The 24,618-nt window shown below is 41.8% G+C and overlaps 1 protein-coding gene across 1 annotated transcript in view; it reads left to right on the forward strand.

Moving 5' to 3' along the window:
- PDZD7 (PDZ domain containing 7) overlaps positions 1 to 24,618 on the forward strand; it is a 721,728-nt gene that overhangs the window by 457,797 nt on the left and 239,313 nt on the right. Inside the window, exon 11 of the mRNA XM_086922676.1 lies at positions 4,563 to 4,654. Coding sequence (XP_086778802.1) covers positions 4,563 to 4,654 — 92 coding nt within the window. The remainder of the gene's footprint in view (positions 1 to 4,562; positions 4,655 to 24,618) is intronic.

The following is a 24,618-nucleotide window of genomic DNA, read 5'->3' on the forward strand; positions in this document are numbered from 1 at the left end:
TCTACAAACCGTTCCAGCAAGGGCACTAGGAAAAAGTTGAATGCACCTTGGTACTCGCAGGTGTTAGCAGAAAGCCATTTACTATGTAAAAAAAGTGGAAGGAAATGGAGAAAAACCTGTGATCAATCAGCCAAAACCCTTTACTTACAGCAAAGGAAATCCTACCTGGACAGTATTAAGCTGGCCAAAAAGGAACATTACATCAATGCTATTAAAGAGGCAGAGCAGAAGCAAAGAACGGTCTTCTCTATAGTGAAGTCCTTCACGCATCCAAAAGCTCTGGAGCCGCAAATTCCTCCTTCGGCAACCTTCTGCAACCAGATTGCCGACTACTTCGAGGAGAAAATCGAGCGAATACAGAAAGATTTCCCAGTCCCTCCTCCCCCCTATGATAATAGCCATCTAAGGCCGGGGGAAAACAAACTTTACACCCTGAGTGCCTTTCAATCGGCTTCCCTTATGCAAACCCGTGAGGTCATTCTGGCTTGTAAATCAGGAGCCCCCTCTGACTCATGCCCTCCCTAAATACTTCATCAGATAATTGATGTAATTAATCCTACTATCAATGCGATAGTCAATGCCTCACTCAGCTCTGGAGTGGTTCCTCCTGATTGGAAAAAGGCAATTGTGAAGCCTTTAATGAAGAAATCTAACAAATCTACCACGGACCTATCCAATCTTTCGACCAATATCCCTCCTCCCTGTCTTGGGTAAAATTACAGAGCAGATAGTATACCAAGAATTGAAAACTTTTGTTGACACTCATAACATTTTACATCCTCAACAGTCAGGTTTCCGTCCTAAACATTTGACCGAAACTGCTCTTATCGAGCTTACTGACTCTATCAAATTTTATTGGACCTCATGGCAGCGTTCAACACCATCTCGCATGAGATCCTGTTTGACAGGCTGAGAAGTATAGGCATTACAGAAGTTGCCCTGGCATGGTTAACATCTTTCTTGACTGATAGATCTCAAACAGTCTCTTTAGGCTCTTTTTTATCCAAAGAAAAAAAAGTTCCATCTAGGGTCCCACAGGGTTCCATCTTAAGCCCGTTATTGTTCAACATTTACATGATCCCCCTTATTACACTAATAGAGTCACATGGGATACTTGTTACATCATACGCTGATGATACTCAGCTAGTGGTCTCTATGGATAAAAATTCCATTAATATGGAACAAAACTTCAAGAGCTGTCTGATGAAGGTCTTCGGATGGATGAACACCAACCATTTAAAATGTAATGCCAACAAAACGGAGATTTTACCTCTGGGAAAAGATGTTCAGTTCTGTCCCAAGGACTGGTGGCCTGAGGACTCACCTGCTCCACCCCAATCAGTGGAAACCGCAAGAAATTTAGGGGTCCTATTTGACTCCGCTCTTTCCTTCGATCAGCACGTAAGGAACACAGCAGGAAGCTGCTTCAGCATTATCAAATCTCTAAAAAAGTTTTTCGAGTTTCTGCCTACTGATTCCAGAAAGAGGTGGCAGTAGCATTGATATTATCGCGTTTGGATTATTGCAACGGCTTGATGGCCGGGGTCCAAAAATCCACGCTAAAAAAACTTCAAAGTGTCCAACATGCAGCAGCGAGATTGGTACTCAAACTACCCAGAAGATCTTCGGCCACCAGTGCACTTAAGACCTTGCATTGGCTGCCGTTACATAAGAGAATCTTCTTCAAGATCTTGCTGACCTCTTTCAGAACCTTAAACAAGATAGGTCCAAAGTATCTTGCGAGACGTTTTGTTCGCTATAACCCTTCAAGATGCCTGAGGTCAGCAGCCGGCATCCTAATTAACATCCCCAGATTTAATTACAAAACCAAGGGAGGTAAGACACTTACCGTACTGGCCTCTAAGGCATGGAATGCCATGCTCAAAAACCTCAGACTTCTGGCTCAGGAGAATGCCTTTAGGAAACAATTAAAAACTTGGATTTACAGTCTGTCAGACAGTTTTGTAATGGCTTTAATATTGTATTATACACTGCATCAGCGCCAGGATGCTCCTTTTGAAGCGACAGTTCGCGCTTTATAAATACCACATACAAATACAAATACAAATATGGCCTAGACTCTTATTTATTATAGATGGAGAAACATAACAGTCTATTAAATCAAAACTTAGAGTTGCTTTACTGTGCGCATTCTGACCCCAAGTATCTAAAAGTGTGTTCATATGTGATAATAAAGAAAAAAGGAGCCTCTGTAAAATAAAATGTTTCTGGGATCACACAATTTTGACATGCAGTGAATCTGATATTGATTCCAGATTATCTGGTATCACATTTTGCATGTCATCCACCAAATGGAGATATATATATATATATATATATATATATATATATATATAGATATAGATATAGATATATATATATATATATATATATATATATATATATATATATATATATATATATATATATATATATATATATATATATATATATATATATATATATATATATATATATATATATATATATACTAGCAGCCCGTCCCGACGTTGTCCGGGGATGGAATGTTATGTGTGTATGTTTGTAATGGTAAATTCTATTTTATTGTAAAATTTCACGGTGTTAGTAGCAGCGTTTGTCATATGTGACTTCTTAGTTGGGCTGTATTTGCAGCTCCTTGGTTCTGTGTGCGTCCTCAGGTTTGAGTATTGGCCGGCGTGGTTCTGTGCTTGCGAGGGCTGGTTTGAGTCCCAGCGCACGCGTTGTCTTTCACGTTAAGGTGTGTAGAGTGAGAGTGCACAGCCTGATCCCGTGGTTGCGAGGGCTCTTTTGAGGCCCCGTGTGAGCCCCGGAGTAAAAGTCAATTGTGAAGTGTCTTTGATCTTCTTTTTGGCTGGCTGCCTTCAGTTTCCGCTGGAGCCGTTGGAGCGTGAATGTCGCGGTCAGTGAATGTGGCGCTTGTGTGCCCCTTTATTATTTTTCTTCATGCAGCGACTTGTGAGAAATGTAACATACCTAAATGAGTGAATGTTAATTTTGTTATTTAAAAATTGTCGGTTGTATGTCAAGGATCCGTGAATGCGGCGCAGCTTGTTGTTTGAAGAGGTACATGTGAGAAGTGATCAGAACGGCGTCTGTGAAAGCCGCGCTCCTGTTTTTTCGTAATTGTAGTGCATCCCCCTGTGAGAACGCAGACGCCCACAAAGTTATCGGCGCACTATATATCAGTAATGTGGCGTCATGAGAAGGGCAAGGTGGAGCGTAAATTTGCGCGCACATTGCTTGCGCAAGCCGCGCCCCTTTTTATTTTAATTGTGTTTTATTCCCGGTGTGACAACGGTAACGCGTATGCCCACAAAGGTTGCACTATGTATGATTAACTTCGCCTGAATGTCAATGTGCATGAATGCGGCGCACCTTGGTGTTTGTATACGGACGTGTGAGAAGTGATTAGAACTTCAAGGTGGATCGTGAATGGAAAGGCGTGCTACTGAATGACGCTGCCATTTTTTATTAAATTTGTGGCACGCCCCTCTGACAACGCTGTTGTGGTACGCCCCTCTGAGTGTCTACTTTGACACGTCCGCTCCCCTCTGAGAACGGTTTACGCCCACAAAGTAATATTGTGTGTACTTTGACACGCCCACGACACGCCCACACCAACGCCCAAGTGGAGTTTGACACGCCCACAAGGGACTACTTAACCCCTAAGGTTCTTTGATGTTTCTAATGTATATGGTGGCCAGCTGTATAGCCTATGTCCATCTGCTGCAACTTCCCTTTACAATGTTGTATTGGGTGTTGTGATTGGTGCTGTGGTTACCCGCCTCAAAGGTTTCAGCTCTCTCTTTATAATAGTAGTATAGATAGAAGATAACTGACACAGAGATAGTATACTCAATTCAGGGGCCCCAGACACAACTACCAAGCCAAGAGTCTTTTTATTTGGGGGTGTCGCACCCCAAACACCCCTCTGAAGCTACACCCCTGCTAATTTGACAGGAAGTTGTGCTCTGTATCTAAGCTAAAGTACTGATAGGATCATATACCTCATTCTCTAATGTGATTCTGAAAACACAACACCCGTGAGAAACCTAGGAGTGAACTGGAACATTTGATTCCTTATCAAACTCTGCTGTGATGGACATGACAGAGGCTTGCAGGGAGACATGATGTTGGAAGCAACTGAGGCCTAGGAGTGCTCAGTGTTCGACCAAAATAGTCTGGTATAAGCCCAACCATGCTTACATCTAAACATCAGTATATTAAGTTTCTCTATTAAGAAATCATTTGGTAACTCTATTCATAAGCATTGTATTTGTACTAACTATGGGGGCCTGACAGAGGGTATTTTGTGAAAATATTGACAGTGCTCAACATTGCCTGCAGAGTGTCTTTCAAATACCGTACAAATGTGCAGGCTGTTTATTTCTGACTTACAGCATCATACCTTTATGCTAAACGAATCCCTCCGCATAAACCTGCTGTCAGTGTGTTACTACTGCTGGCCTTTTCTCACGTTCAATTGCTTCTTGTGGGGTTGGGTTTGAGCCACTGCATGAACCTAGCACTCAAAGCGGTTTCATTTTTCATTTCTTTAGTACGTCGAGGAAGGAGGAGTGGAGGACCTAGCTAAGCCACTTCTAGCCATTCTAGACCGACCGGAGAAACTCTTGCTCATAAGAGATGTAAGGTAAGTGAACTATCCCTCAAGATATTTTATAGGTGTCTTCTTGGACTATTTGGGTATTGTTACTTAAAAGAACATTCCTGTTTGGGAAGTGAACAGAAAAATCCTAACATAAGGAAACTAATCAGTGAACACATTCTAATTTTCATATACATTCCCGAATTTGTACTGTGATAGGTGGAAGCAGTATGCACCCATTAAATGTAAAACTGAAAAAAGTTAATAGCAAAAGAGGAGCAAATTTACATCTGCACAAGTACATACAAAAATATCACTTCAGATGTTGAACAGTGGCGCTATAATCACAGATAGTCTCACAAAACTCTAAATAGGCTTCAAGAATCCCCAAATATTATTTTAAAAAGATTTTTTTTATTTTCAAAAGCAATCGTTATTTATGTATTTGTGTAAAACATGACTGAGTGTTAAGGCACATACTGCAGTGGAATCACTTCATCATAATCGTAGGAGGAGAACAGTGACCCAAGATGTCCTCTGGCCCTGGCCACATCACCAAAAGATGAATCAACTGACTATACGGCAATCCAAATCATAGTCTCCGATAACAATTTCCCATTGGCCTTCAACAACAGTTGGGGAGAAAGCGCATCTTGGACAGTGGCAAATCTCTCAATTTAGAGGAGAAGGCACTGGTGTAACGAAAATTGAGGGAGCCTCCCTGCACTGTACGAAGAGGCCCCCCCCCCCAGGCTCAATCAGGAGCTCTCTGGCCAGAGTGCAGTGCCGAGAGGGCCCCCTGGAGATTGGGGCCCCCCGCACCGCAGGGGCTGCGGGGACCTGTGTTACGCCCCTGGGAGAAGGATCTCAGCATTGTTCTTGTAAACCCACCTATGAGAAATGTAACATCGCAACCAATTGATCCTAGAGCTTACTGCCTTGAATCCGAATATTGTGAAGTCTGAATACCACTTCTAGGCGGAGTGATCACACCAGCGTCGAACTACCTTTCACTTCAAAAGTCAATCATCTAGGTTGAGGGGAGCACTCCATGTGTCCCCTGCAAAGGATGGGAAACCGTTCTTAAGGCACACTTCAAAGTCTAAAGGAACACAGCGGAAACCAACTGAAGAAACTCTAAATGTTCCTCCTTGTCTTTACCTCACATTTAATTCACTCTTTCGAGTAATGAAACACATGTCAAATATTTCATGGAAATATTTTGGAAAATAAGACCGGGTCTTACTCACAAAATTAATAAAAGCCTGTCCTTTCTCTTTCACCTCAAACCCAATGCAGCTGCCTTGTTTTCTCATCTATACTACTATTATAAAGAGAGAACTTGCACCTTTTGGCCAGGTAAACTCGGGAACCACAGCGCCAATCTACACACCCGATACATCTATGAAAACGTCAGGGTGTGTAGATGGACATAGGCTATATAAAAATTTTTTAAAAAGTAAATTAAAAAAAATAAGTTTGAAAACAAAGTAGTCCCCTGAAAGTAGCGCCGGCCGGGACCTAGCGCTGGCCGCAACGTGCGTGATGACCGCGATGCGGCGTGCGTGATGACGACGAAGGAGGAGCGGCGGTGCAGTGACGAGCAGCTGTGCAGTGAGGAGCGGCGGCACAGGTAAGGAAAGGGAAAGTTTTTGAGCTTTTCCTAAACTCTCAGTGCGAGACTGTGTGATGCAGGGGGAGGCGTCCCAGGGGGGGGGGTGAAGTGTGGCAGACAGACGAAAATGTCGGAGCGGGAGTGAGTCGGGGCGGGAGGGGGGCGGGAGGGGGGCCTGGTCCGTGTCCGTGCATGGGCATGCACGGACAATGTCGGGGCGGGCGGGGGCCTGGGCGGGCGGTTGGCCCTGAAGCCTTATTGCCCCCAGGCAACGCTGGGGCGGGCTGCTAGTCTCCAATAAAATCATCAATGTCTTAAAATCCCCTCCATTTTTCTGTCTCGACTCAGCTTCCCTAATTAAAAGAGCCACCAATGCTTCTCTTCAACACACGTATTTTCCAGCAAGCCTATGAACAGGCCAGGTCAACGAACTGCTAAAAAATCCTTCCGCCAATAAAGAGAACCTGAGCAACTTTCAAACTTTTATCCCATCACGGGCCTCAGGGCCTCATTTATGGCTATGGTAATGGAACGCTTTGCCACTGTACAACTTGGAGCACACATCTCAAACTGTCTCGTAGGAACTAATGACCGCTAAGAAGCATCCTGCATATGTCTGCTGTGCAAAACCACTGCGCCGAAGTCCATGACATTGAGATGCGTATGGTGGATCTGGCCTAGATACTGGGATTAGTTCATTCCCAGCTGGTATATAAACTCTTGGCCTCTATTGAGAGAAGGGGCCAATGGGCTGTACCTGTTTGGGAGGTAGGACACCTTATAAAGCAAGGTATTCGGGCCAGGAAGTGTCCGAATAGAATTGAAATGTTAAATGACACCTATTCGTTGGTTCAGCGCTTGCTAATTTGTCTGTGATCTGCTTGATAGCAACACCTGCAAATCTGTTTCTGTTAATAATGGTACATGGTGTGATGTCTGAATAGACTTTTAGCCACTGAATTTGAATGTTTCGTAGGCGGGTACGTTTTGATTTATGTTTTAAAATGAATTCTTATATTTGTAATTATATATGTACTGATAATCATGGGAATAACGACTTTGCAACCAGATCTATGAAATACATTTCTTATCGCAAGTATTAATTTTATGTGGGCAGTCTGGCCTAAACACAACTTACGGAGACGGTATCTGTACGCATGCAGGTATTAGAAGGCATAAAGCACACCCTTAGCAGCACACACAGTATTATTTTGTTTATTAGATCCAATGTGTCAAAGAGTTGCCCTGAGCTTCAGTTTTACCCTTAATAAATCAGTGCACAATTGTTGCCCTTCATTCAGAGGGGATTGTAGGGGTGGTGACAGTTGCTGTCATTCGTGAACTCCTTGCCCATGGCTCCCAGTTGTGCATGGACGCCCGTAAAGCTGCATGCCTGGCATTCCTGCTGGTCCCAGCCGAAACTCAGGCCTGTACTTAATAGTTTGAGCCTTGTGATCAAGAAGCCGAAAGAGGGTGTAAAGCTGGAACTCTAAGCAGTACTGAAGACAGGGTGGTGGTGATAAGTCAAGCCTTTAACTAGGGTCTGTCCTGAGTGATGGATGAAAGTGGTTGGCTGGACTGAAGGTCTTGCACACAACAGCCCCGGATCAACCGTGAGAAAGAATCCTCTTTCGGTTCCTGAAGGATGTGACGATGGACTGTGAAATGAGTCACAGTAATGGAATGCACAGGTCAAGAACAGAACAGACTGTTCAAGGTTCTTGCCTTTGTTTGTGTTTTTTGTCTTTGAACAGGAAATATTTGTATTTTGTAAATTCTCTTTTCACAACTACCCCTTTCAGGGCCTCACTGGAATCCAGCAGCAGGTCTTGCAAAAGTGTTCAAGTCAGCCTTTAAAATGGCTTCAAGAGTCTCCAGTGCCCCTCTCCCTCGGAAAATGCTCAATAAAATAAATGGCCTGTCCATACTTGAACCCTTTATGAGGATTACATAGTCATCATGTTTAAATATCCCAAAATGATACACCTTGTGGAGCAAGATATGATGCACTGCCATACACTTAGACCCTCAGGGGTCATTTAGAGTCTGACATTATGGGTAAACCACAGTAAATAAGCGGTGCATAGCCCCCCCTCCACTTAATGTGCAACCCCCTCCTCCCATTGAGACTTGCTAGAAGTCTAATGGCAGAGCCAACAAAGGGCACAGGACCCACTAGGGTCAAAGTCAAGTTATCTGAAGGTCTAGCTCTTTGATGCATATTTTTCGTGTTCAGAACCGCCATGCAGGTGTTGGAGGACATGAAGAGTCATCAATGGTCACCAAGTACAGACGGAATGGGCTGCGTGTGAGGGCCGTCAAATCTTTTTCCTTCTCTGAGAAATAAACCCTGCTTTGGTAGTTTGTTTCTAAAATACAAAAAAACTGTACAGACCAGCCTCCATGACATAGTGGGTGGCCACCATTGCAAGTTTGCAAAATGTACTCCTGTTGAAAGTGTTTCCACTGTGTCAACACTTTCCGCAGTGGCGGCTCCTCCAGCATGGCAGAGGAGCGTTGCCCCACTGGCTGGCTCAGAGCAGCAAATTAAAAAGAAAACTATTTTCTAGCATCGTTTTATTTTTCATTTGCCTGCAGAGAGCCCGCTTGTGCAGGGAGGGGCAGGGCAGGGTAGGGTATGTGGAGGTGGAGTACCATGGGACTCCCTCAGTGTGCATATGTACCTGACTGGCCGGCTCAGGCCGGCCAAACACACATGTGCACTTGGGTTTCTCCAGGCTGGCTGCATCAATCAGGCAGGCTCGAGAAACCCCACAGACTCCCTGGTCTGAGTCGAGCGTCTTTTCAGCCTTCTCAGGCTAATCCCCACACTGGTATGCAGCACGGGGATTGGACAGGGAGTCTGTGACGCTGCCCCAGTGCCTGCTGGGACCAGGAAGGACGAGGCGCAACGAGGGAGGTGGCCGGCAGCTGTAAGTGTTTTTTTTTTATTACCACCGCGTGCACTCCCCGTGCCTCCTCCAGCTGCCTCACCACCTCTTCCTGGTGGCAGTCATCACTGACTTTCAGCGCATAGATCCCTGGCATGGTTGACAGGATTTTAGAGTCAAGGGGAGGTCTCACGACAAGCAAGACCAGGATGACCTTTACCGTTCCAGAAGTTTCACATATTGCCCCCCAAAATTTGAATGCCCCACCCCGTTTATAGCTAGGTCAGTGGACACATAACCAGTAAAGGAATTCACAATACATAAGACACTGGGGCACAATCACAGTGACTGCGAGAGAGAGAGAGAGTAGCATTGGAACTAATAGTATTTTTCCTCAAGGAGGTAAATATTTTTCATGGTGGAGAAGCCTTTACCTTACACACCATTAAATATTGGCTCTTTTAGTGAACCATTCACCTACTATGCACTTTTATCTCAACTTTTTGTAGGAGTAAATCTATTGATATAAATAGGCTGGAAGAACGCATGCATGGAGTACACCAAAGTTGTGGATTTGCGAATGTTGACAATCAGTGCAATTCTCAAGTGGGAAATCAATGTTCCAGTCCTTGCCCTTAAACTTAAGAAAAGTCCCCCTGCTTGCAGACTTTCTGCAGTAGTATGGTCCATCTCTCGTTACTGGAAAATCCTAAATTTGTAAATTGAGGTGTGGAAATTACACGTTCAGCATTTGTTGCACAGCTGCGATGAGTGTGTGTGAGCAAAATAAGCTTATTATTTACGCTCTGTAATCTGGGGTGTTTAAAGAAATGAGTGAACATCCCGAGGACAGTGGTTCATTTATAAAAACGATAAAAGTGATTGAAAGGCATAAGAAATCATGCAAGAACCTTTTCTCAGTTTATAAGTAGAAATATGGCGGTATCCAAAAGTCTGCCGTTATTGCTGTATGTGGAAACAAGGTGAAATGGACTTTAGTGGGTTCTTGTAATTTCTCAAAATTGTGCATTATGCAATTAAGATTTTTTTTTACCCCAGTGCTTACCTTTCATAACAAGCCCTGCATAAACCAGGAGGAGACTTGTTTACACAGAAAATATCTTGAAGAGAGAGCATTCAGGTTCTTGTGAGGGGAAAATTGGGATGGTAGAAACAGAGCAGCAGACTGGAGGTGGATAACTAGTCTTATACGGTTCAGGTTGGTACACCTCTCTCTTTTTCAGAAATGTTAAAGGGAATGCACCAACCACTGATATAGCTAGCCTGACTAAAACAAAGAAGGTATAGCATTAGATATTGAAAGTATAGGCGTTCACAAAACTCCTGCCAGGGTAGTCAGCCATATGCCCTGGTCTCTGCCACCGTTGGATACATCTGCCCTTTTTCAGATATTCCTGCCTGCATCACAGACAGTTCTGTGCTGTGAATGTTGTACCAATGTGGCAGCTCTCTTCCGAGCACTGAATGTTTGTCAAGCATATGCCATGTTTATACCTTCTTGAGGAAATTAACTCCCAAAGCATAGAACAATTAATTAGTCCCAACTTGTAGGGAGTTTTCTTCAAGCCTGTGGTGCCCCTTGTAAATTGTCATTGTCCAGGAAAAAGAGGGATTTTCACACTGACCTCAGCAGTGTGGAATTTTGCCAGTGCGATCTAACAGCCCTTCTCTAGATCAGAAATTTAGACTGGAGACAGCAGAGGCAGTAGAACATTATCCTTCAAATTGCTTATTTGACTCTCTGCTACAGCTAGTTCGACCAGTTCCCCAATCTGTCTCTATTCGATAAGAAAGGAAACATATGTGGACAGTCACAAAAAAGGCATCTGACTAAAAAGGCTTCTTAAGAAACTTATTGAAGATTGCGTGTTGCATGGGTAAGGTCCCAGTTTTGCACATGGTGGAAGTGTAAATCTACAGTTTTTAAAATTGTATAGAGTTTGGATGTCAAAGGAACAACGTCTGTGAATGTGACCTGTCTGTAGAGGTCTCGCCACTCAACTTCCAAGCTGTTACCTTCAGCTGAAGGGGGATATGATGAGAAAAGAGGAATAATATCAGGGGTCCAGAAACTATGGGGATTCCACTGCCAGCACCAGAAGAAGATTCAGCCTCTCCCTGAATGATCTTCCGAACCCTCAAGAGGAGAAAAGGGAAAAGAGAAAAGTAGACGCTCTTACTAGTGGAAGGTTACTTCATCCACTCCCTAGCCTACACTGTTGGGACCCGATAAAGTCTAAGTGAAGTGCATGATCCAGCTGGACAAACAGGTCCTATCATCGCTCCTCAAACTTCCTCTAATTGACTAATCTGAAAGCCTACGGTTGAAGATGAGGGCACCAATGAAGGGAAAACGGCTCAGATGATGATGGCAATAAGATACATAAAAAAGCAAGAATATTTCATCAGCCACTTCACATAACCCAGAGCTCCTGGGTTCAATCAGTAACAGCAAGTTCTCCCTTGATTATTGTCATATTTCTCGTCATCTAACTGTACAATCTGATGGGTACTAGTAACCCTGATTTGCTAGAGCAAAGTTGTGGTCTGAAGATTGCACAAAACTCTGTACAAATGAATGATCGTAGAGGCTTAGTGTGATACTATCCATCCTGAACTGACCTGTCCCCTGGGAATTCTTTTGGCCACCTGCCTGTTATCCATTATGAAAATAAGGGTTAGCTGAAATGGCCATGGACATATACCTCCCTAAGTAAGCTGACTGTTTCCATCATGCTAAATCCTTCCTGATTTTCTAGAAAACAAGAGTGCATGACTCAAACTGTACCAGAGGGGTCCAACTGTGACAGCAGGTTATTCCACTAGGGTTTCAGATGCAGGCATGTCCAGGATTCCTTCACAGTTAGGATGCCATCATGCAATGGACACTAAGCGATTCCTGCACATTTTCCTTCTCTTACAATAGGAGTATTTTATTGTTGCAGTGAAAACATTGTGTTCCTTGGATTAACAGCAGTCTCTAGCGGCATCAGAGATTCTTGCACAGATTATTGTACATGTTGTACTGGGTCCAAGCATGACGTCACCCATTTTTGCCAGGGACCTAAAGGATTGGAGCACTTTGATCACTTATTCTGTCTGGGGCCCGACCATTAACTACAGGGGGAGGAAGCCGGTGCCCCCCCCCCCCCCCCGGGATGATTTTTGACCTCTGGTACCCCATATCCCTGGGTCCGGCCTTAGCTGAAAAGGGGGAGGGGGTCATGCCGATTTCGGCCCGGGGACCCCACTGCCTGGAGAGCGGCTAATGATTAAAGGTGGAGGGTGGCTTGCATCTTCCCTCCCTAAACCAATATCAGGCCACATGACCCTCATCCCCCAGGGCCAAGAAAGAGTTGGTGCCTAGTGCCCACCCAGGGCACCCACTGTGTCCTTGTTGGGGGCCCAGTGGGAGCTCAAAGTCCTCCATGGCCCTGCCAGCTCTAACCAACTAGCGATGGCCAGCATTGCTCCCGCCCACAGGGAGCAGCTAAAAATGCTGCTCTGTACGGCGGGAGCAAATTTTAAATTTGTTTCCCTGCCCACTTCACTGCTGGCAGCGAAACAGATTACAAGTCCGCTCCTAGCAGCAGTAGCACTAACTGGAAATGGACTTTGTGCTTGCTCTTGCTTGGCGGGAGCTTTGAAATTGCTCCCACTAAGTGAGAGTACCACTGCAGACAGGGAAACCACTATGTCCCGGGGGTGGGCATCTTGGAACATAGCAGGTGCCGGCTATGGGGGATGGGGTTCCCAGGGCCATGGGGCTGCCCGATCCCCCCTCCCCTTTCTAAATTCAACTGGACCCCGGGGGATGGGGTCCCCAGAGCAAAATTCGGCCCTGAAGGGGTGGCAGCAAGCACCCTCCTTATATATTTTAAACGCTGTGCCCCGGGGGATGGAGTCCCTGGGCAAAAATTGGCCCAGGAAGGCTGGCAGCGCAACCCCCCTCCTTTTTTGTATAATCGGCTGGGCCCTGGAGGATAGAGTTCTGGGGCCGAAATTGGCCTGGGGAGGGGGATACACAGGCTCCCTCTTAACCCCCACCATCAATAATTTCTCCCCCCTCCCCGCCACCAAGACCTGGCACACATTGGGGGCATTAAGAAAACAAGCTTTCTTTTATTTCTTTTATTTTATCGCAGATTATGCACTGTAAAATAAAAATGTGTTGGGCCCCAGGCATGGTCCCTGTATTACTACCCTGCCCATTCGGTTTTCACCCCCATTTTTTGGGGACCCTGGCGGAGTCCCGAGTCCCAAGATGGCTGCCACCACTTCCTTGTTGAAGTGGTGGCAACCAATCCGATCTCATCATGAGATCTCTCCGATCCACAGAGCATCCACGTCCCTAGAAATACATACATCTTTTTGATTGAAGAACTCCAAAACTACAAAACAAATTTACATCAAATTACAAAAAGAACTCTTTCTGGACCAAGATCTACCTTTCTGCCAAATTTGTTGTAAATCCGTTCAACGGTTCGGGCTGTATTCGTGTCTAAAATCCCTATGGGAAACTGCATGGAGAAAAAGCGTTTTGGGACCCGCCCCTTTTTTCTCTGGCCCACCTGACAAATCACCCTGAACCTTTCCAGCCAGCAGCTGAAGTGTGTGGCAAACTAATTTCAGAAATGTTGTGACGCTTCATCAAACGGTGCCAAAGTTATTAGCAAAACAAACATTTTTTTCCTATGAAAACTAGGTCCTAATTCTAACCCTTTCTGGATGCTTCAGACCCCAATAACTACCGACCTATAGCTCTGCTGCCACTACCGGCTAAAATAATCGATTAAATTATGAACTCCCAGCTGACCCAATTCATTAATGAGAACAGCTTGCTAGATGCCTCCCAGTTTGGCTTTCGTCGGGAACACAGCACCAAGACCGCACTTATCAAGGCCACCGAAGATATCAGGGTGGTGATGGATCAAGGCGGCACAGCGGTGCTAATACTCCTTGATCCGTCAGCCGCCTTTGATACTGTGGATGGCTCTCTCTAGCATGAGTGGCTCGAGAAGTTAGGGGTAGGGGGTTCTGCATTGGCCGTGCTGTCCTCCTTTTTGAAAGACAGGAGGCTTACGGTTTCGATCAGCACTTTTTCTTCAGACCCCTACACCCTTCCTTGTGGTGTGCCACAGGGCACCTCATTGAGCCCTTCACTCTTCAATGTGTATGTCTTGGAGCTGGCCACGCTAATTCAGAGTTTTGACTTTAGCCTTACTTCCTACGCTGACGATACTCAGATCGTAGTAACAGCTTACAAAAAGGAATCCGCCCCACCGTACAATTTCTAAACTGTATGCGCTCCATCAACCAATGGATGAACATACACTGCCTCAAACTAAACTCGGAAAAAAACGAAATCCTGATCTTTGGCAACTTACTACCCAGTTGGGGAAACCTATGGTGGCCTTCAGAACTAAGCGAGCTCCCAAAACCAGTGTTAAAAGCTAAGAACCTGGGGTGTGGTTGGATCACAAACTCTCCTTCATCCAACACACAAACGCCACGGTTTCAGCCAGTCACTTCCTTATAAAGAAAGTAAGGAATCTCCTTCCATACCTCCCGATAGACACAAAAAAAACAGTAGTGACATCCCTAATCCAATCAAAACTAGACTATTGTAACTGACTACTGGGGAATGTACAAAAACAATGCCTGAAAAAACTACAAAGTGTACAGAACTCAGCAGCACGGCTACTATCTAATATCCCCAGGTACGACTCGATTTCTGCTGAAATTCGCAAACTGCACTGGCTCCCAGTGGAGCAGCGGATCAAATTCAAGGCCCTCTCCCTAGCCTATAAAACCTTGAACCAAAAAGGCCCGGTTTTTCTACAGAATCTGCTCACCTGGTACGAGCCCACCAGACATCTACGTTCCTCCGACACTAAACATCTTCGGGTGCCTAAAATCCGCAGCTTACAATGGGGCGGCCGCAGCTTTCACTTTCACACTACTAAGCTCTGGAATTCCCTCCTCTCGAACTTAGGAGCGCCCCTACCCTCACCTACTTCAGGAAGGGCCTGAAAACCTGGCTGTTTCAGAACTAGATGCAAGTACATACCCCCACTGTCCACAGCGCCAAGACACCTCCGGGTATACGTGCGCGTTACAAATCCATATAACATAACATAACATAACTACCTATTGGCAACCCCCTGTAGGTAATATAGTGATGGGGCCGGATTCCCTATTCTAGATTTACTCGAGAACCCCTGATCAATGGACTGTTGGTTCCTGCTTAAAAGTGTAGAGGGGAGAAAGATCTCCGCAAATTAGGCTTTACCATTCCAATAAACCATGACTCTGAAGAATCACAGACTCCAGGTTCTAAGTTTAGTTAGTTTATTACAAAGCCAAAAATAACTGAACATACAGACATCTCAAGATGAGGGGGCACTGTCCCCAATTCCAACACCAGAATCTCAAGCCACACCCCTAGTCACATCAGGTGACCTCGCCATACAGCTGGACACCTCCTCGTAATTAACTTTTCATTATGCTCGATCTTCCCAAGCGCTGGCGTGATGCCCTTGATTCCCAGGCCTTCTTCAGTAAGAGAGAACACAGCCCCACATTATCAGCACCTTTTGTTCAAATGTATAATCTCCTCTTTAAGCCTAACTCCTAAAACAAAAGCATTATTCTAATTAACAAAGCCCAGAATCTCCACCTCCAACAGAAACGTGAGAAAGGAAAAATTCTACTTGCACATGAATATTGCGAACAATTCAATTAGAGAGCCTGGAAAATTACACAGGGGGCAGTAGGGGGACAGTTGTATATGTGTGTATGACTGCTGCCGACCAATAAATTACACAAGGCCTACAGAAAATAGCCTAACATAAGAGTCAATGTGGGCTTCATTAAACACAATTATGCACAACCATTATTATTGTGCACATTCAGATCAGTACATTATATTGTCAAAAGATCAGATTCTCATTAGTCACTATGAAACAAATATTAAACTTCACCATTAAAAGCATGATCACAATGTTAATTTTCCCCACATTATGCAAAATTTCCCTACACTTTACTTTGCACGTTATTACATTGCACACTCTAATGACCACATGTTAATACGGCAATGGAATATATGCAGGTGCAACCTACTCATGATTATAATGCACCCCCACAAATTTAGAGCACCATTGCGCTCTATCATTAGAAATATAAATATATATATATATATATATATATATATCTCTATATGTATCATCATAATACCAATATCTGACCGATATAGATATATTATTTCACTGAAAAAACTAAGGTTAAAGGGTTCTTATAGTTAGGGGAAAATGTCAGTTAAAACATTTCAAACTAACAAAACCTCTAAAATTCCCAGTATAATTATGTCAAGTAGATATAACTCATGCCCTAAAGTAACTATAAATCGTGCCCATGCCATGCACCTTCTATGTCAGTGATGACATAGAAGATGTCATGAGTAATGTAATATGTGAGGTAATTAGCAATGCATGGTGAGGCTGCGAGTTAGGTACTTGATATTACTATAACTGGTGAATTTCAGTGTTTCGTTAGTTTAACCCCTTCAGTGCTGCGCGAATTCCGCTGCGGTGCTGAAGGTTCTAAAGAACGAATAGAACCATGACGGAACGGTTCCGTCATAAGCACAGGCCAACCGACGCTCATGACGGAACCGTTCCGTCATGAGCATGGAAGGGGTTAAAACCATATTCTTAACAGATATTTTCACCTGACTATAACACCCATTTTACTTTTGGGTTTTTTCCTGAGTTTTTTTTCTTTTTTAGGGTAAAGTAGCAATATAAAGAGATGTTAATTTAAGGGCAGACCTGCTGACTTTGCCAAACTCACACTAATTGATTCACTCACTCTATCTCACAGTGCTTGCAGATGACAAAGTACTTACTGACATTTACACAGCAATTGGAAATGGCCCAGGTTTCTGAAAAATTCTGAAGAGAAGGATACTGCACAGAATTGATAATCCAAACATTACAGAACTGTATTGACATATTTCTGTATAATACTGTTTCATTATAGCACAGTACGTTTGATTTGCTACAGAGTAGTGTTTGAGCATCTCTATGCTGTCTGAATACCACTCCAGTGCTAGAGTGGGGTGGGCTGACTATGCAACACTAGGTCATAAATGCAGCATCCTGGTCTATTAATAGAAAATCTGCATCTATTCTTGCGCAACACTGACTCCTTATACATTGAATAAGTACCTCATGCCGTACATTATAAGAATATTGCAAGTCACTGAGGCATTTTGTGACCACACAGAGGAACTAGGCCAAAGTCAAATATTCTTTATAAGGTCATACAAATCCAAGGAGACTTGTTATATCTTTATAATATATGACACTGGTACCACTGGCATAACTAAACTTGAGGGGGCCTCCCTGCAAGGTATGTTAAGGGGCCCTCTCTGGGCTCAATCAGGAGCTCTCATGCTAGTGTGCTGTGCTGAAGGGGCCCCCTGAAGCTTGGGACCCCCTGCATCGCAGGGGCTGCGGGGGTCCTGTGTTACACCCCTGACTGGTACCTTATTCCTTAAAATACCTGGTCACACCATCACCCTTCCCACAAACCACTTCAATCTTTGGTGTGTTGCTGTTTCATGTGAAAGAGATAGGAAGTTTACAGACCTGAAGAATAAAAGTAGAATCTGTGCTGAAAAGTAAACACACAAGAGAGCACTAGATATTTTTTGCAAAAAGATATTAGGATCACTTTAATACCAATCAGATTTTTTTTAACTCTGTAGTTCAAAATGCATAATAACATGCATAGATTATATATTTCCTAGAATTACCTAAAGCATGCAAAAAACAATATGATGCTATAAATATCCAAGTTCTGCTGATCGCTGTTCATCTAGTAATACAGAGCAAAAGAAGAGAAAGCTAGGTATAGTTTTCGTTGTTTAAACTGCAGCGTTAATTATGCTCCATGACCTGTTTTCATCTGGGTGTTGGCTCTTGCAGCACGCGTTCTGATGTCAGAACTCAACCGTAATAAATTATTAAAGTTGAGCAGGAACATAATTTCTTTATTACAGGCGAACAAGTGATTGAGTAAAATACTGGCAGAAACACTAATTACTACACAATGATAGCTCATACTTGCTTACTGGGAATTGTTAATGAGTGGACATGTGAGCTACAAATGCAATCCTAAAAGATGAGGATGATTACTTCTAAAAATGAGTGATTTCAACACTGTATTTGTGCTAGTTGAACTAAAAGGACATAGACCCTGTCACACGGTGTTACATAAACAGGCAACCGATCGATTGCAATGGATATTCCTTGCAGGTATCTACATAGAATATATTAAAACAGGCACAACAACAATTAGCAACAGAAGAATATTCTAGGTATCACAATGCATTATGAAATTAAATCTAAGAAAAAATTAGTTAAAAAAAGAATATATTGTTTTTCATGTAGCATCAACCTGGGGCCTCCCTAGTGGTTACAGTCTAAACAGATTAAACATCATGTCTCTAATTAATGAGACGGTTGCAGTAGGTTAAAAACAGTCGACACAGCGTTTCGGTGTAAAGTAGTTTCCACCTTCATCAGGACATAACACTTTCTTGTATTTAAAATCTAAACACAAAAATAAAACACAATACATTTAGACGTCTAACATACGCTGTGAACCCTTAAATTTAATTGCTAATGTTATCCATTGCACAATGCCTGTGAACCTCAATTTCTTTATTCAAACATACTTATATCAAGACTTATTTAAAACAACTTAATTTAAACTCAAAGTTCATCACTGACCATTTTACTACTGTCTAATATACATAGCTCAAGATTTCTATTGTGAGAAACTTTGGCTCTTGCCTTTAGTGGCAGTGCTTTAGAATTGTATGCTCTTTATGATGAGAGTTATAATCCATACCTTGTTTCATTTATAGGGTTATGTAACATCAATTTCATAATCCCTGGTTTGTTTCAGAAAAACACCTTGATTATGGCTGTTAAATTGGTGCCTCTATAATAGATAGAATGTATAATAAGATATTTTAAACATCCTGGGTAGGTGCTTATAACCAATAGTGAAGTAAAGAATGACTCAATGTTACCTGCTTTTTTTAAATATAAGGATTTTTTTTAAATTACCTTATGTTATATATAAAGACTCTCTCTCATGGATATACGTTGGAGCCACCGTCTTGTAGGGTCGGGTTTTAGTTGAAATTTCAGCTAAAGAGAGGTGGAGTCTCTTTATAGAATTACATTGATTTATCTCATTGGTATATTCATTTATTTCCTATTCTTTGTCGGACTTACCATTAGTAAAATCGGCTTGTATATGCCACTGGTGCTTTCTGGTTCCTGTTTCGTGTTGGTCACCAGATTTTTGTAGGGTCTTTTCATCAATTAAGACATCACGTGCTACAGGATAGAAATCGAAATTTCGGGGACTTTACTAGCTGTTATAGACTTCTTGATGTACTATTTATTAAAATACTTGTGAAACTGTAAGTCATTTACACCACATTTAAACTTTTGAAGAATTATAAGTTTAGAAAAAGACAGCCATGCCCGGTGTAAGGGCCACCTCATCTGTCATTCATTATACTTTGTACCGCTGTTGCTAATATTACAACCATGCGGTCTCAGTATCAGTAGATATCCCGTTGTTGTGCCGTTTAAAAAATTGCGTTTCTGGCTATAAATTTGCTTAAGACTCATCAAGAAAAACTGATTAATTAAAAAAAGACAGCCATGTCCGGTATTAGGGCCACTTCGTCTGTCGTTCGTTCATAGTTACGCTGTTGCATATGTTAATAACATGGTGTCAGTGTCGGTAAATACATCCCCAGGCACTGGGGCTATCGTGGTATCGTTGCCGAATTTATAGACCGTCTTAGTCCCGAGTAAGGTAATCGTCATGTGCCTAACATCACAATTTGTTCCCTGTTTAAACAAATCTAAACAACCTCCAATGGCATGCTTAATGCCAGCAGCGATTTAAAAAAACAAAAACATCTGAACTGGACAATTTATTCTCGTGTGCATACCTTGTAGATCCGAAGCGGTCTCCCTGCTCCAACGTCAAATCCCGGAAGTGTTCAAAGGAATTGTATCCGGGGGAGCGCTCTATTTATTTTGCTCTCGTGGTGTACGACCCGGAAGTATTTATACTGGAATCCCAATTGTGCTATTATCTCAGTGTTGTTTAAATTTTATTTAATCACTCTAAATTCTTATTATGAACTTACATTATTTGACTGTTAGTCCTTTTTGGTGACTTGGCTAAAGTGGCTCTGAGAATTCCGTTAAGTATATTTTATAGTGGTTTACTCGATACCTTCGAGTGGTGGCCATCTTAGAGCGGAGTCGCTTATACTCATTGCTCAGTAAAATCATATTAATTTGCCACATTTGTCGTTTTGCTAAAAATTTCAAATGTTCATATATAATACTCACATTCGTACCTATTATAGAGGCGATACAAAAGTGAACCAAGCTTTATAGCTGCACGTCTTTCTGTTATCACGGTTCTGTTTTATCTTTGAGATTATACAATCCTCGTTATATTGTCCGTTCACTTATTCTATACATTAGGTACATTTCCACATTTCATATCAGAATATAAACCAACCATACATAATTATATAACTTGCCATACAGGAGCATGTGTATTGGGTTATTCTAATATTTGGCTATTTGTACGATCCCATCTCAGTATTTTAGAATATATGAGATAGGATACATATTTAGTCCTAAATAAACCTTTTTCTCACGAATTACAATGATTGACACATTTTAATAGACGTATAAATAACATCTAAAAACACTTCACAGTTACATAACACATCTACTATTCATCTCTTTATCATTTGTTACAAAAATAATATATAACAATCATTTCTCTAGTATACTATTCAGCCTTCAAGCATGAAGTGGAGCATGAATGCTATGTTATTATTGGATTAATTTTTCCCATTCTTCTTTATTGTTTAATCCATTTTTATACGTATTAAAATAAGACATATAAAACTGTTCACATTTCTTTCTTTTAACAAAGCTGTTCCCTCCTCTGATACTATGTTCCATCACTTCAATGCCACACCACTTAAACTCATCTAATGTGTGCCTGTGGGACACCCAGTGTTCCACTAAGGGTGCTGTGTGCTTTTTAGTTTTTATTGCAGATTTATGTTCGGTGATTCTGGTTCTTAATTCTTGTGATGTCTCACCGATGTAGCCTTTCTTACATGGGCATATAATAAGGTAAATAGCATCCTTTGTTTTACAATGTATAAAGTGTTTCACCTTATGCCTAATATCATTGTATATAACCACATCTCCTCTGATCAAGCTATTTCAATTTTTTGCACATACAGCAGGTAAAATTCCCTACTGGAAGGGGAGCATTATTTATACTAGGTTGTCTCTGCATTTTCTCTTCTCTTTAGGTATGCACTAATTTATTTTGTATCCTCCGTTTGCGTCTAAAGCTAAACATTGGCTTAGGCAGTGCCCCCTTATCTTTGTCATTAAGTAATGGCCAATTCCTATTAATGATGTTTTTCACCTGATTGCTTGCGCAGCTAAAATTGGTGACCAAAATTAGTTGGGCATCTATTTTTTCTTTTTTCTCAGTTTTCTCAGTAAACAAGGAATCTCTGTTATAGTATTTGGCTCTTTTGTAAGTTTGTCTTATCAATTTTCTCGGATAACCTCTACTTTGTAGTTGTTTAGTGAGAACATCAGCGTGGCGATTGAATTCTTTTATGTCTGTACAATTTATCCGGATTCTTGAGTATTGCCCAAAATGGATATTGTTCTTTTGGCAACTAGGATGGTTGCTCCTATAGTGGATCATTGTGTTACGGTCGGTAGGTTTAGTATATAATTCTACAGATAATTTTCCTTCTATATTTTTGATCTTGATGTCTAAAAAGTCTACACTTTCCTTGGCCTAATTAGAGGTACATTTTAAGTTAACATTTCCGAGATTAAGCCAATTTATAAAATCATCAAGATTCTCTGATGTACCTGTCCACATGAAAAAAACATCGTCGATATAACGGGACCAGCACGAGATGTTCTCGTAAAATGGCGCCACATCGTTGAAGATGTTTATTTTCGAATGCTGCAACATACAGACAGGCCAGACTGGGTGCACAGGAGGCTCCCATGCTGATACCTTTGACCTGTCTGTAGTAGTCATTCGTAAACATGAATATGTTATTCTTCAATATAATTTCCACACATTCCACAATGAACGTTGAATGAGCGGACAGGTCTGCACCATTTACACTCAAGAGGCCCTCTAACATTTTGATGGTATTATCATGTGGGATGTTTGTATATAGGGCCTCTATATCTAAAGTCACTAACCACTGTGTGTTCTCATTATAGGATAAATGTTCAGTTTTGCTAATCATGTCAGTGGTGTCATTAATGTATGCCTTTTGGCAGACAACCATTGGTTGAAGAAATTTGTCCACGTATTTACTAAGTGGTTCTGTTGCAGAGTCTATGCTGGAAACAATAGGTCACATTGGTGGAATAATGAGATCCTTGTGTACTTTCGGCAGGCCATATATTGCCGGAATTCTGGGATTCAGATTTTTTTTTAAATTATACTCGTCACTGCTTATAATATCGTCATCCTTGGCACAGTCAAGTAATCTCCTTACTTTTTGTATTAAATCATTCCATTCTGTTGTACTCGATTTATGATAATGTAGGGTGTTATCTAGCAGGAGGAGCATCCTATTGTTAGAATCATCTGTATCCATTATAATGATGCTACCCCCCTTGTCTCCAGGTTTAATAGTTAAATCCCTACTCTTCTCTAAATTATTCAATGCTATTTTCTCTCAATGGCTAAGATTATTTTGCCAATGGAGTTTCCTAGACAGCAGGCTTTCAATGTTCCTATCAACAACTTTTTCAAAAAGGTCAATGTTTTTATTCACTATATGCAAGGGTGGTGTCCAATTCGACTTAGGTTTTAAACCGGATTTATTTAATAATTGCTTTTTGGAACATGCTTTATCTTTAAAAAAAATCTTGCAGCCTAATTTTTCTAAAAAAACTTTGTAGGTCCCTCTCCAAACTATATTTATCAACCTTGGTGCATAGGGCATATCCTAATCCCTTCTCTAATACCTTGGTTTCATCTTCAGAAAGAACTTTGTTTGAGAGATTAATAATGGCAGCCTTATTCTCTAGTCCCACATCGCCTGACTTCTCGTTCTCATTTCGGGCATTTTTGTTGTGGGTTCTGGGAGTACACACTCCCTCTCCCACGTCCTCTTCCCCGGACTTGATTGGTGTTCTGTTGGCGGTGGTCTAAAAAAGAGAAAGAGTCTCTGCTAGTTCTTAGTGTGGGGTCATTTTCTTTATTATTTTCTGATATATTATCACTTTCAGATTCTGTACTGGTGTGTGAAGTATCCAAGAAAGGTACTCGCTTTTTTGGATAATTTCTCCTATGTTGTTGCCAGTTGTTCCGATTGTAAGTATCTTCCCTAGGTCTATCAAAAAAGTCTTTTTGTGTATAGGGGTATACAAATTCCAAGTTGTAATTAGCTACATCTTTTCTAATTTGTTTTGATTTTTTATTAAGCAAATAGTCTCTGTATCCTGTAATGTCTTTTTGTATATCCTCTAGCTTCTTCTTAGCATCCTCTAGGACAGTGTAATCTTTAAATTTGCTCTCAATCTCTTCTGTTTCCTTTCTCTCTATGATGAGTATCTCATGGGCAGTCTCAATGATTTACAACATCCAATCGCGACTACATCGGTTCGCGATGAGTGTCCAGTTTTCAATAAATTTTGCATGTCTAATGAATATTCCAGGTTCATTTTTGACTTGTAATTCCCTGGGGATTAGCCAAATATTAGAATAACCCAATACATATGAATCGTATGGCAAGTTATATAATTATGTATGGTTGGTTTATATTTTGATATGAAATGTGGAAATGTACCTAATGTATAGAATAAGTGAACGGACAATATAACGAGGATTGTATAATCTCAAAGATAAAACAGAACCGTGATAACAGCAAAAATATTATGTGGCCCAATCCAATGTACCGTATTGAACACTGAATGATGGGTAGTTATATAGTTTGGTTCACTTCTGTATTGCCTTTTATAATAGGTAGGGACCTGAGCATTGCATACAACATCGTGCACTGAAAGACGTGCAGATATAAAGCTTGGTTCACTTTTGTATCGCCTCTATAATAGGTAGGAATCTGAGCATTATATAAGAACATTTGAAATTTTTAGCAATTCGACATATGTGGCAAATTAATGAGATTTTACTAAGCAATGAGTATAAGTGACTCCGCTCTAAGATGGCCGCCACTCGAAGGTATCGAGTAAACCACTATAAAATATACTTAACTGAATTCTCAGGGCCACTTTAGCCAAGTCACCAACAAGGACTAATAGTCAATAAGTTCATAATAGGAATTTAGACAGATTAAA

The sequence above is a fragment of the Lissotriton vulgaris genome, chromosome 5 (assembly GCF_964263255.1).
Source record: "Lissotriton vulgaris chromosome 5, aLisVul1.2, whole genome shotgun sequence".
In the NCBI taxonomy this organism is placed as follows: domain Eukaryota; kingdom Metazoa; phylum Chordata; class Amphibia; order Caudata; family Salamandridae; genus Lissotriton; species Lissotriton vulgaris.